A 14,737-nucleotide genomic window follows, 5' to 3' on the forward strand; every position below is an offset into this window, starting at 1 on the left:
CTTCTGAACACTGTACTTTGGTGCAGGGCGGCACGAAATCACGACAGCATGACCTCGAACAGACCTGGGTGGCCTGCCTCTGCCTGTTTTGTCCATATTGGGGGGATGAAGTGAAAGGTATGCACTGACTTGACTAATACAATGTGCAGTCACACAGGTACAGTAAACAGGTATGCAGTGACTGGTATCAATACAATGTGCAGCTGTCACACACACAGATACTGTGAACAGGTATGCAGGGACTGGTATATAACACTGCGTGCTGTCACCCAGGTGCAGTGACTGGTATCAATACAATGTGCAGCTGTCTCACACACACACAGGTGCAGTGAACAGTTATGCAGTGACTGGTATATAACACTGCGTGCTGCTGTCACGCAGGTGCCGTGAACATGAACAGGTATGCACAGACTGGTATTACAAATGTGCAGCTGTCACACACAGGTGCAGTGAAAAGGTAGGCACTGAATGTGCTGGGCCTAGCACAGTATAGCAATTAGCAAGGGCCAGCTGAGACTGACAGGGCTGTATATGCAAGTGTCAGTGGGCCACAAAAGAAAAAAAAAAAAAAAAGGTATCACAAGAACATTAACTCTCAAAAGAGCTGTTTTAGGGTGCTTTTTAGCACTAAGCATCAGCAAGGAACAAGCTAACAAGCCTAACTAACCTTTCCCTAATCTCTGCAGCAACTCTCTCCCTTCTCTCACTCGCAATATTACCCTGGCTTCCACCAGTAAGTACCACGAGTTACAATGTTAGCGCGACTCCTCCCCTCCTGTGGACATTCACTTACTATGGACTAAGGCAAAGTAGAAAATTGTGATTCAGTAGAAGAAGAGACAGACTCAGGCACTTCCTATATTGAACACGGTGCAGTACAGGAACAACAACTATCTCACGTGTGTTCTACGCCTCTCCAGGACAACTGTCTTGTGGTCTGACAAGTCAAAAATGTAAGTTCTTTTTGAAAATCATGAACACTGGGAGGAAGTGGTGAGCTTGATAAAAGGAGCGCTGCTCCAAAACGTCACATTTATGCTGTAAGCCTTCTAAAGAATAAAAGAGCTTATTTAAATCGATGGTGCCGGTCTTCATCCTTGAACTCTACTGACTGGTCCTGAGTGTTGTTGGGACTGACCACCAGGCATATTGTACTGCATATTGGTGGAAGAGCTCCGCTTATGCCTACTACTATGAGGTCAGTGTCCAGGCAGAACAGCTGGTGATTACCAGGCTAGGACACTGGCTTACTCCTCTCATTCTGGATAATAGAAGAGAGGGGTGAGTGATGGTACTCATCTTTAAAAAGGACTCCTTGGAGCAGGGGTGTCAAACGCAAATATAGAGTGGTCCGAAATTGAAAACTGGGACCAAGTCATGGGACAACCTCTATTTTAGTGGCCTCATCGCTTCCCTATACAGTTCCTTGGTGTCCAGTGGCCCCCTCCCTACCCTATAAAGTGCCATCTAGTGGCCCCTCCCTCTCCCATACATTTCCCTGGTGTCTAGTACTCCCCTCTATCCCCTATACAGTTCCCAGGTGTCTAGTGACCCTTTTCCCTTCACCATGTGGCTTCACAGTTTTAATGCTTAGCCATATAGGCTTAACGCTCAGCTGCTCGCAGTCCGAATATAATGCAAACTGGAGAAACCACCTGCGGGCCAAATGTAATGGCACTGTGGTCCAGATGGGACATGTATGCCTTAAAGGCAGATAGATAACTGCACTGATGTTTGGACATACAGTTATCTTTTAACACACACACACTAGCAAGAATGTAAACAATTATTATTATATTTATTTCCAGTACAGTACGTATATAATTCTTACATATAAGAGTTAGCTTTTATGCTAATTGGCCAGCCATTATGTGTTTCAAGTGGACCTGAACTCAGAACGTCCTCTCTGCTCTAAACAGCATAATAAACTTAAGAAAAACAGGGCTATAAGGGCAATAAATCAGGGCAATAAATCTGCTGTGTGTCTACTTCCTGCTTTCATGGAAACGTACATAGGGTTAACATCTTGTGTTTTAATATTAGCTTCTCTGCTGCGGCAACCAGCTGACACAGATGAGAGATAAAATGACAGTGGTGATAAATTACAGATAAGAAGGAATTAGGCTAAACTTTCAAAATACGAACAGGGTGTATTTCTACAGGTTTTCCTTCTGCCCTGTGCAAGAATTCAGGTCTACTTTAAGATGTAGGAGAAAACCAGAGTACTGGGAGGAAACCGAAGAACACATGGACGACATGTGGACTCCATGCATGCAGTAGTGTCCATGGTGGGACTTGAACCCGGGGCCCGAGAGGTGCGGGGCTGAAGCATTGGCCACCATACTGATTAGAACTTCCTCAAAGAAAAGAATCTTCAATAACATATCTTTATATCATACAGGTTAGATGTAGGTAGTTTAAATGCAGAAGCTTGGTTGGTAGGTAAACACTGAGGAACCCCGCATAGAATTGTGCCGCTCACAGCTCTTCTCGGAAGGTCAGGCCGCTCCCCTCCATCCTCTTCCTGTATTCTTCATCAAACACAATGTTCTGGGACACCAAAAAGTGGTTCTTCCAGTCCCCGACTTTCCCTGAAACAAAGCAATTGTCCATCGTTATGCAATAATCTGTAAACAATTTCTGTTCAAGGAATCTGACCTAGACATGACTCATTTAATATACTGTAGAGATAAAAAGGAGGAGGTGTCTTCCACTGAATAGGTTCAGTTGTCCCTCCTTGTGTTTTACGAGACATATTACTCTCAAGCCTCGTACACACGCCTGACTTAAAGGGAACCAGAGCTGAAATAATAAAGAAGTTATACATACCTGGGGCTTCCTCCAGCCCCATACGGGCTGATCGATCCCACGCCGCCATCCAGCGCTGCCCGCAGCTATGAGAACCGGCTCCGCGCTTTTCCGTCAGTCTGAGCCAGTCTAAGCGTAGCAGAGGTGCGCTCTTTGCGTATCTCTGCAGGAGTGTATGGAGAGATACGTAGAGGGCGCACTTCTCCTGCGTAGCCCGGCTCCGATGACGTCAGCCCATTCTCCTAGATGCGAGCAGCGGTGGATGGCGGCGTGGGATCGCTCAGCGCGTATGGGGCTGGAGGAAGCCCCAGGTATGGATAACTTCTTATTTTTTTGCTAGGATACATCTCTGGTACCCTTTAAAGGGGCACTATGGCGAAAAATTTTAAAATTTAAAATATGTGCAAACAAACAAGTACTTTTGTCCAGAGTAAAATGAGCCATAAATTAATTTTCTCCTATGTTGCAGTCACTTACAGTAGGTAGTATAAATCTGACAGAAGTGACAGGTTTTGGATTAGACCATCTCTTCATGGGGATTCTCAGCAAGGCTTTTATTCTTTATAAAGATATTCCCTCAAACGGATTTAAACAATGATGATGGCCAGCCTCCCTGCTTCCTACACAGTCTTTTGGCAGTTGGACAGAGCAACTGCCATTCACTAAGTGCTTTTGGAAATAAATTTATCCCTGAGACTAGTCCAAAACCTGTCACTTCTGTCATATTTCTACAACCTACTGTAAGTGACAGCAACATCGGAGAAAAAAAATGTACTTCTTATTTGTATGTGTTTGCACATATTTTAAATGTTACAGTTTCTTGCTGTAGTGCCCCTTTAACAATAACCCGACATCGACCACCTCAGCCGACAATCAGGGCCGGATTTCTGAGAATGCCACAAAGACTTGGGCGGTAAAAGCAGAAGGGCTGCAGACTTGGAAGATAAGAGGTCACATGTCAAAATAAATCATCCCTTACTGACCTTATCTATCCTTGACAAGTGCTGCTCATACATGAGCGTCATTTCTAAAGTATGCATGCCCAGAACACTATGGGCTGCTGTGCATATCAGGGCAGGAGGGATTACAGGGAGCGCGAGTGCAGAGAGCATGCACTGCTTCTTTGATCTCAGCTGTAAGGAGGGGGTGGGGAGGCAAATGTTGACAGTGGGCCTTGGGCGCTGGAAAGTAGTGTTGGGCGAACACCTAGATGTTCGGGTTCGCGAACGTTCGCCGAACATCGCCGCAATGTTCGGGTGTTCGCGCCGAACTCCGAACATAATGGAAGTCAATGGGGACCCGAACTTTCGTGCTTTGTAAAGCTTCCTTACATGCTACATACCCCAAATTTGCAGGGTATGTGAACCTTGGGAGTGGGTACAAGAGGAAAAAAAATATTTGAAAAAGAGCTTATAGTTTTTGAGAAAATTGATTGTAAAGTTTCAAAGGAAAAACTGTCTTTTAAATGTGGAAAATGTCATGTTTCTTTGCACAGGTAACATGCTTTTTGTCGCCATGCAGTCATAAATGTAATACAGAGAAGAGGTTCCAGGAAAAGGGACCGGTAACGCTAACCCAGCACCAGCAGCAGCACACGTGATGGAACAGGAGGAGGCGCAGGAGGAGAAGGCCACGCTTTTTGAGACAACAACCCAGGCCTTGCATGAGGACAAGAAGCGTGCGGATAGCATGCTTTGTACCGCCATGCAGTCATAAATGTAATAAAGATGAGAGGTTCCATAAACAGGGACCGGCAACGCTAACCCAGCAGCAGCAGACGTGATGGAACAGGAGGAGGCGCAGGAGGAGAAGGCCACGCTTTGAGACACAACAACCAAGGCCTTGCAGGAGGACAAGAAGCGTGCGGATAGCATGCTTTTTACCGCCATGCAGTCATAAATGTAATAAAGATGAGAGGTTCCATAAACAGGGACCGGCAACGCTAACCCAGCAGCAGCAGCAGCACACGTGATGGAACAGGAGGAGGCGCAGGAGGAGAAGGCCACGCTTTGAGACACAACAACCCAGGCCTTGCAGGAGGACAAGAAGCGTGCGGATAGCATGCTTTGAACCGCCATGCAGTCATAAATGTTATAGATAAGAGGTTCAATAAACAGGGACCGGGCGGCAACGCTAACCCAGCAGCAGCAGACGTGATGGAACAGGAGGAGGCGCAGGAGGAGAAGGCCACGCTTTGAGACACAACAACCCAGGCCTTGCATGAGGACAAAAAGCGTGCGGATATAGCAATGCTTTTTGCCGGCATGCAGTCATAAATGTAATAAAGATGAGAGGTTCAATAAACAGGGACCGACAACGCTAACCCATCACAGATGGTCATTGTTCATGTTACTTGGTTGGGGTCCGGGAGTGTTGCATAGTCGTTTCCAATCCAGGATTGATTCATTTTAATTTGAGTCAGACGGTCTGCATTTTCTGTGGAGAGGCGGATACGCCGATCTGTGACGATGCCTCCGGCAGCACTGGAACAGCGTTCCGACATAACGCTGGCTGCCGGGCAAGCCAGCACCTCTATTGCGTACATTGCCAGTTCGTGCCAGGTGTCTAGCTTCGATACCCAATAGTTGAAGGGTGCAGATGGATTGTTCAACACAGCTACGCCATCTGACATGTAGTCCTTGACCATCTTCTCCAGGCGATCGGTGTTGGAGGTGGATCTGCACGCTTGCTGTTCTGTGGGCTGCTGCTGCATGGGTGTCAGAAATTTTTCCCACTCCAAGGACACTGCCGATACCATTCCCTTTTGGGCACTAGCTGCGGCTTGTGTTGTTTGCTGCCCTCCTGGTCATCCTGGGTTTGCGGAAGTCAGTCTGTCGGCGTACAACTGGCTAGAGGAGGGGGAGGATGTCAATCTCCTCTCTAAAGTCTCCACAAGGGCCTGCTGGTATTCTTCCATTTTGACCTGTCTGACTCTTTCTTCAAGCAGTTTTGGAACATTGTGTTTGTACCGTGGATCCAGAAGTGTATAAACCCAGTAATTGGTGTTGTCCAGAATGCGCACAATGCGTGGGTTGCGTTCAATGCAGTCTAGCATGAATTGAGCCATGTGTTCCAGAGTCCTGCCAGAATCCTCATCATCCTCTTGTGAGCGTTGTGATAGTTGTTGTGATGCATCATATTCGTCACCTTCTTCCTGGTCTGCTTCTGCTGACCATTCGTGCTGAATTGTGGAAGTCCAACGTGCACCGCTCTGGCCCTCGTCAGTGGTGGCAGGAAATTCCTGCTCCAACTCCAGCTGTTCCTCCTCCTCTTCTTCGTCATAGCTGCTGGGGCCAGCGTTTCCTGAGGCGGATGGCCTGATGTTGGTACCATCACGCTGATCGTTTTCTCCTTCAGATTCCCCCAGTTGCATCATGACAGCTGTTTCCTTGATTTTCAACATTGACCTCTTCAGTAAACACAGCAGTGGTATGGTAATGCTGACTGAAGAGTTGTCACTGCTCACAAGCAACGTGGACTGCTCAAAATTTTGGAGGACTTGGCAGAGGTCCAACATGTTGGCCCAATCGGATCCACAGAAGCTTGGCAGCTGTCCGGATGCACCTCGGTACTGCGCCGTCATGTACTGGACCACTGCACTCTTCTGCTCGCAAAAGCGGGCTAGCATGTGCAGCGTAGAATTCCAGCGTGTAGGGACATCACACAGCAAGCGATGGTGGGGGAGATTGAAACGCTCCTGCATCTTGGCGAGTGCCCCCAAAGCAGTACTGTAATTTCTACAATGTTTGGCCACTCGTCGCACCTTCAAAAGAAGATCGGCCACGCCTGGGTATGTCCTCAGGAACCGCTGAACTACTAGGTTCATCACGTGCGCCAGGCAAGGGATGTGTGTCAGCTTAGCCAACCTTAAAGCGCGAATGAGATTACTCCCATTATCACACACAACCATGCCCGGTTTCAGGTCCAGCGGTGCCAGCCACAAATCCGTCTGTTCCTTTATTCCCCTCCAAATTTCCTCCCGTGTGCTGCTTATCCCCAAGGCAGATCAGCTTCAGCAATGCTTGCTGACGCATGCCAACAGCTGTGCTGCACTGCTTCCACGATCCTACTGCTGCTGGTGCTGGGTTAGCGTTTCCGGATGAGGTACAGCTTTGAGATGCGTTGGAGGAGAAGGAGTCAGAGAGGTAGGTGCTGCTGTTGTTATCCAGTGGGAGGGACGGCGGTGCAGCTGTTTGCGGCGTGGGCAACACCCGCGCCGTAGCAGGTGAGGAATCGCTGCCAGGCTCCACAAGGTTCACCCAGTGCGCGGTAAGGGAGATGTATCGACCCTGGCCGAACGCACTCGTCCAGGTGTCAGTGGTGAGGTGAACCTTGCAGGCAACGGCATTCTTCAAGCTTCGGGTTATTTTGCTGACCACGTGCTCATGCAACTCAGGCACTGCAGAGCGCGCAAAGTGGTAGCGGCTGGGAACCACGTAACGTGGGATGGCCACTGACATCGTGCCCTTGAAGCTGTTTGTCTCCACCACTCGATATGGCAGCATTTCGCAGGCCAGAAGCTTGGCTATGCTGGCTGTTACGGCCACGGCCCGGGGGTTATTTGCTGGCAATTTCCTCTTGCGATCAAACATCTCCGAGACAGACAACTGAATCGTAGGGCTGCACACTGAAGGGCTGTTGGTTGTTGTGTTTGATGAACACTGGGAGACCTCAAGAGCACTACTCCGGAAAGTGACAGTGTCAGCGTCTGAGGTTTGTGAATGTTGTGAACCACGCAATGGCTGGGCTACTGCTGCTGCTGAGGCGGGTCTGGTGGTGAGTCTGGTGACCCCAAGGGAGGCAGTGTTGCTGGTACCCTGTCCTGCCGCGTTTGCCCACAGAGTGGGATGTTTGGATAGCATGTGGCGGGTCATGCTGGTGGTGGAGAGGTTGTTAATACTTTTCCCCCTGCTCAGGTGGGTCTTGCACACCTTTCAAATCGCCATAGTACCATCCTCAGTGCAGTCTTCAAAGAAAGCCCAGACTTTGGAGCACCTGCCTTGCTGGCGATTTCTGTTTGCGCCTCTTTTGCCTCTCACTTGAACTTCCACGCTTGTGGTGCCTGAAATTGCGCGCCGCCTACCTTGTGGCACAAGGCGAACTCGTGCAGCAGTGGGTTCTTCAACAGACTCATCTGTGCTGCTGCTATGACGGCGATGTTCTCGTTCACAAACAAAATCTGGGTCTATGTCCACATTGTCCATACCCTCCTCTTCCATCTCCTCAAACTCGTCATATGTCATTGTGGGGGGCCGCTGCCGTGGAGTAGAGCTCCCCAGAACAACCTCTGCGCAGCTCACTCCAACGTCGTCTTCCAGATCTTGTCGGCCAACCTCCTGCAATTGCAACCCCTCCTGCCCAACTTGCTCTGGGATTTGGGTTTCAAAGTCCTCGGACTCGCCTTGCATTTCAGTGCGCGGTGCATTTCCCACAGTTAATGGTTGTGAATCCGGGCACAACATTTCTGGCTGTTCCTCTATTGACCTTTGAAAGGTGGAAGTTTATTGGGCTGGGAATAGCTCCTGCGAATACCCCATTGTGTCCTGAGGTAATTCATCGGACTGGTTATCTGGCAGTTGTGTGCGTGGTGTCGCTGCCGGTTGTGTCAGCTTTGTGCCCACTGGCTCCTTGTAACTGGCTGAGGACTCGGACCTCGTGCGTGATGTGCTGGTGCTGCTTAACCCACTGCTGGACGCTTGAGAGGTCATCCAAGTAATTATCTGGTCCTGTTCTTTTGGATTTGTGAGGGTTGTTGTCCTGGACAACATGGGCGGTATTAAGTGGGTTTTCTTGGGTGCTCCCCTGTGGCCTGTACGTGAAACGTCAGGGGAAACACCTCTTCCCTTGCCCCTCCCTCTTTCACCGGATTTCTTCCTCATTTCACTTATCCTTAAAGTACACGCTGACTGGCAGCAGTACAGTGGCAGTACAGAAATGCTATACAGTGGTGGGTGAGCGGTGTACCACTATTCCCAGCAGCGACACAGAGCACAATGCTATACAGTGGTGGGTGAGCGGTGTACCACTATTCCCAGCAGCGACACAGAGCACAGTGCTATACAGTGGCGGGTGAGCGGTGTACTACTGTTCCCAGCAGACATAGAGTGGCAGTAAACACAATGCTATATAGTGTGGCTGAGCGAGCGGTGTACTACTGTTCCCAGCAGACACAGAGTGGCAGTAAACACAATGCTATATAGTGTACTGGGTGAGCGGTGAACACAGAGTGGCAGTAAATACAATGCTATATAGTGTGGCTGAGCGAGCGGTGTACTACTGTTCCCAGCAGACACAGAGTGGCAGTAAACACAATGCTATATAGTGTGCTGGGTGAGCGGTGTACACAGAGTGGCAGTAAACACAATGCTATATAGTGTGGCTGAGCGAGCGGTGTTCTACTGTTCCCAGCAGACACAGAGTGGCAGTAAACAGAATGCTATATAGTGTGGCTGAGCGAGCGGTGTACTACTATTCCCAGCAGACACAGAGTGGCAGTAAACAGAATGCTATATAGTGTGGCTGAGCGAGGTACACAGAGTGGCAGTAAACAGAATGCTATATAGTGTGGCTGAGCGAGCGGTGTACTACTATTCCCAGCAAACACAGAGTGGCAGTAAACAGAATGCTATATAGTGTGGCTGAGCGAGGTACACAGAGTGGCAGTAAACAGAATGCTATATAGTGTGGCTGAGCGAGCGGTGTACTACTATTCCCAGCAGACACAGAGTGGCAGTAAACAGAATGCTATATAGTGTGGCTGAGCGAGGTACACAGAGTGGCAGTAAACAGAATGCTATATAGTGTGGCTGAGCGAGCGGTGTACTACTATTCCCAGCAGACACAGAGTGGCAGTAAACAGAATGCTATATAGTGTGGCTGAGCGAGGTACACAGAGTGGCAGTAAACAGAATGCTATATTGTGTGGCTGAGCGAGCGGTGTACTACTATTCCCAGCAGACACAGAGTGGCAGTAAACAGAATGCTATATAGTGTGGCTGAGCGAGGTACACAGAGTGGCAGTAAACAGAATGCTATATAGTGTGGCTGAGCGAGCGGTGTACTACTATTCCCAGCAGCGACACAATGACTGGGGGGACCCTGGCTAGCGTGGCTGGAGCGCGAACTACCCTGCCTGCCTACCCAAAGCTAAACCCACAGACAAATGGCGGAGATATGACGTGGTTCGGGTATTTATTTACCCGAACCACGTGACAGTTCGGCCAATCACAGCGCTAGCTGAATGTTCGGGGAACGTTCGACCATGCGCTCTTAGTTCGGCCATGTGGCCGAACGGTTTGGCCGAACACCATCAGGTGTTCGGCCGAACTCGAACATCACCCGAACAGGGTGATGTTCTGCAGAACCCGAACAGTGGCGAACACTGTTCGCCCAACACTACTGGAAAGTACAAATCCAGCCCTGCCGATAGTCAGGCGTGTGCACAGCACCTGACCATCCACACGCAATCTGCCGGGCAGATCTGAATCCCAGCGACGCCGTTCCCCCGCAATGATCCTATTGTTTGTGCAATTCCCCCGCCCGTGATGTCACATATGCACTGCTCATCGCCCTTCCATCGTCATCTGCCCCCCGGAATAGCAGCACAGTGCATCGTCAGCTACACAGCTAACGTGTGCAACCCAGTCCAGCGATGTCGCCCAAGGGGATCACAGCTCCTGGTCCCCAGTGGGCGACATCAGTTGGGTATGTGTACACACCCCTACTGAGCAACCTTTCCAGTCCTGATGGATAATCATCCAACCATCTCTGCCTTAAGTCCCCATATCTGCCTTAACCACAGATATGGAGACTCTTCCCTTGTGGGTTTCCACTAAAAGCCTAGAAGGAGGCTTGGTCATAATGATGCTGTCAGTAACTTTCCGTGGTGAGCTGCTTTTAGCATCAGGTGAGAAATCCTCAATTCCTTGTCAATAAGGTGTAACAACGTATATGAAGCCCATGGTTTGGTACCTTTCCGCATGAACTTTGAGATGGACTGGTCAAACACTTCAGGAGGTAAGGTAGTGAAGTTGGCCATGGGATTATCTTTCATGACCTCAAAAGATGTGTGGTGGTGGATGGTCTCCAGGACCTCATCGGACACTTCCTGCTCCATGAACTTGGCGATCTTTCTGATTTCCCTCTTTGGATCCTAAATGACAACAAGGAAACTTCAGTGTATTGTCCATGACTAAAGATAATCGAAGAAAGGCTAATGATTCAAGCGTGGATGTAAATCGTATGGGGCTTGGATGTGGGCCAATCAAATGTACTTCAATTATTTTGATTGGCTCGGTTGTGATTTTAAAATTACTGCAAACTAAGAAAAAAAAATTATAATAAATTGAAAGGACCAATCAGAATTAAAATCACTATCACAATCGCTGGCAAAAAGCTTACACTTTTTAAAATCGCTAACAAAATTGCTTACAACGCGCTGATTAAAATGCTAGCATTTGCACTAGCGGTTTGCGATTTGTAGTGGGTTCCAGGCCTCACACGTGTGATCAATTTTACCTCAATTGTAAAAAAAATTTAAAGAACTCTAAGGCTGCATTTCCACTTGTGCGGAGCAAATCGCTGCGGTAAAAATTAGCATGCGGGTGCGAATTTCGCATGAGGATGTGAAATTCGCATGAGGTTTGAGTATGCGAATTGTCATGCGAATTTCCATGCGAAATTCGCATGGATGACGATGTATGCGAATTTAACCATTGCAATGCTGGTGTGCTTTTCCATTGTTTCTATGACAATTCGCATGACAATTTGCATACTCAAACCTCACGCGAATTTCCTATTAAATACATTGTATGCGATTCGCATAGCGGTATGCGAATTCTGATGGCTCTGCCATTCAAATTTTTTCTGCATAGAATAACGCAAAGGAATCCTGACTAGTGGAAACAGTCCCATTCACTTGTATTGCTATGCGAATTTCCATGCGAAAACCGCATGTGAATTCGCAATAGTGGAAATGGGCCCTAAACAGAAATGCTCAGGCCAAGTAATTAAGAAATTGATAATCCATCCCCACACCATTCACTCTTCTGAAAAATTGTACAGATCCTGATCAAGTAAAAAAATAAAAATAAAAAATGAAAAAAACGGACCAGGGCACGGTACAGACAGTATATCCATGGTCAACACCACACTGGGTTATTGTCATTTTTCTTAAAGGAGTCATCATGGAAAAATGAATAAAATAAGTGCTACTTACTGGGGGCTTCCTCCAGCCCCAAGCTCCCAGCATGTCCCTCGCCGCAGCTCTCCCCGTGGGCCGTTTGCCGCAGCTCGCTCCCGATCCCCGGCGATGATATCAGGCTGTACTGCACTTGCGCCTGCGCAGTGCAGGCTGACCTGACATAATTGCTGGGGACCGGGAGCGAGCTGCGGCGAATGGCTGCGGTGAGAGCTGCGGCGAGAGCTCTCCTTTAAGGAGAGCGATCGCAGCTAGGTCTGGATGGCAAGCCTGGGTTTTCATCACAGGAGCCTGTAGGCACAGATGTCCTGGCCCCTTAGATTTCACCCTCCATGAACCTACAAACCTCCACCACTCTGCACCACAAGTTTGCTGGCTGGCCCAGAGGTCACTTCTCCCTTAGTTCCCAAGCCCATCATAGGCAGCTACAGGTGCCCCTTACTTTTAGGTATCCAGATCTATCCTCTGTATCAAGTAGCTAGAGGTGCCCCTGACTGAAGGGAGATCTCATCAGTGGAATGCCGAGAGTTGGATGAGAGTGCCTCATTTACCCTCTGCTCGGAACTCTGCATAGGGAAGGAGGCACTAGGTGAGGGGAGTGAACCTCCTTTCCATCATCAGGCGCCTGGAGGCACGTGCCTACAGTGCCTTATGGTAAATCCGGCCCTGCCTGCTGGACCACCCAGCATGGAGTCTGATTCATTGTCTCCGCCTGCTTCCTGCGGTTGGTTGCCCCCTTGCAACCCACCTCTGCAAGTATTTTGATTTCGTCAATTCATACTTTCTTGTCCTAACGTACTGCACCATTGGGCTCCCACTTTGGTTTCCTGTGAGTCTTTGCTCTAGGGTGCTACAACGCCCCATCCACTTTCTGTATGATTTTGTACCCCATGTTTGTTTCTTGCTTTGTACAGCACCACAGAATATACTGGCTCTTCATTAATAATAATATTTATTATTATATAGCTATAGGAAGTGTTTCTGATGCCGATTGCTGAAACAGTGCGATTGTTTCTTCAGTGGGCACCCTAAAACTGGAGGCAACAATGGCTATAAGTTTCCATTCATGGCCATCTCCTTTCAAAAGCAACCCATAATTAAACTAGTGAATGGGTTGTGTCCCGCGAAAGAGGAGTTTCTCACTGCTCTATCTGAATTCAGGACCTCAATCTGCTTCTGCAGACGGTCAGAAACGTTTCATCAGGGATGGGGGGGGGGGGGCTCAGCACATCTCTGATTGGAGGCCATTCAGAGGCGGCCTGGTGTTGCGCTGACCCACCTTTTGCGCAATTTTCGAATTTTCGATTTTTCAATTTTACTTGGTAGCGCACCCAGGCTATGCATATACATAGGTTAGGATTTAGTTAGTGTTAGGCCCCTCCCATGGAGGATTGACTTCTTCGCAGTGGGAGGGACGAGTACTTAATAGGTTGCATGCAAGCTGTTACAGGAAACCAACATCCTCCAGTGGTAGACAGGTCATGTGTATGCTCGGTGTGTATTATATCCCACAAGTGGGGCTTGCACTCTTTTGCAGGAAGGCACTTGTCTGTTTTAAAGTAGCGCTGTTCATTTCCTTGCTATGTACTAATTTATTTCGTTTTTGGTCAGCTGCTCCCACTTAACAGCCATGCTTTTGGTGTATATGCAGAGCTTCTGTTTGTAGTTCCTGGGGGGGCTCAGCGCACCTCTGATTGGAGGCCATTCGGAGGCGGCCTGGTGTTGCGCTGACCCACCTTTTGGTTTTCGATGTTTCATCAGGGATGCTCGGATAGTGCTTTTTAAAATCCGAATGGATCCGGATCCCTAGATTCGCATATCCGAATCCGGCCTTTTAGATATCCGCGTTCACGGACGCATTATCCGCGGGTATCCAACCTATTCGGATATCTGGATAGGAAAACCGGAAGTGGCCTTTAAATTGCTTTAAAACGTTTTCAAGGGTAAATGAGGCATGTAGCATCTTTATTTTTAAAAAGGGGAACACTAATTGATGATGTGGGGACTTAAAAATCACACAAAAAAAAAAAAAAAAAAAAAAAAAAAGGCTGTCAATTAACATCAAGCCTAGGTTCTAGACAGTGGTCGTGCAGCCCACATTGGGATTGATTCACAAAGTGGTGCATCAATCAAGCTAATGAACGATTTAACAATAGAGTAGTGATAGTAGTGAAGGGGTTAATCACTGAACAGCTGTAGGTTTATAAATGTATACACAGCCCCCTTGCTAGGCCACACCAGCACTGGAGCATGTCTCTCAGTGAGCATTCAGCAAGCAAGGGGCGATATGTCTCATCATGGCAGCCCTCATTATGCATGGGGGCTGGCTAGAGCTGCTTTCTGTGATTGGGTGCCAGGGTTTAGGCTGGGAGCCCTCCGATTGGCTCAATGAGGTCAGGTGGTGCTGGCCAGGGTTCTTTTCTGTGATTGGTTGCTAGGGCTTCTGCTGGGAGCCCTCTGATTGGCTCCAGAACGTCATCTCCTTAGTTACAGTATTCAATGGTCAGATATCAACGGATATCCGGGTATGCGGCCAAATATCCGCATAGAGCTATCCGGATTTGGGCCCAACTATCTGGAATCCGGATCCGGGCGGATAGCATAAAAATGGTCGGATATCCGGGTTACCCGGATATCCGGAATCCGGATGAGCATCCCTGCATTTCATCCCTTGGTCATCCCTTCATGGTGCCCACCTCCAAAATTAAACCCACTCTCACCCATCTGTCC

At 48.5% G+C, this 14,737-nt stretch overlaps 1 protein-coding gene across 2 annotated transcripts in view; it reads right to left on the minus strand.

The window, feature by feature from the left end:
• Positions 1-1,811: 1,811 nt before the first annotated feature.
• Positions 1,812-14,737, minus strand: part of LOC137524232 (sulfotransferase 1C1-like) — a 110,629-nt gene continuing 97,703 nt past the window's right edge. For both annotated transcript variants that reach the window (XM_068243852.1, XM_068243850.1), the window contains 2 exons: positions 10,780-10,960; positions 1,812-2,591 (listed from right to left, as the gene is read on the minus strand). In XM_068243852.1, coding sequence (XP_068099953.1) covers positions 2,479-2,591; positions 10,780-10,960 — 294 coding nt within the window. In that variant the 3' untranslated portion in view covers positions 1,812-2,478. The remainder of the gene's footprint in view (positions 2,592-10,779; positions 10,961-14,737) is intronic.

This window comes from Hyperolius riggenbachi, chromosome 7 (assembly GCF_040937935.1).
Source record: "Hyperolius riggenbachi isolate aHypRig1 chromosome 7, aHypRig1.pri, whole genome shotgun sequence".
Lineage (NCBI taxonomy): Eukaryota > Metazoa > Chordata > Amphibia > Anura > Hyperoliidae > Hyperolius > Hyperolius riggenbachi.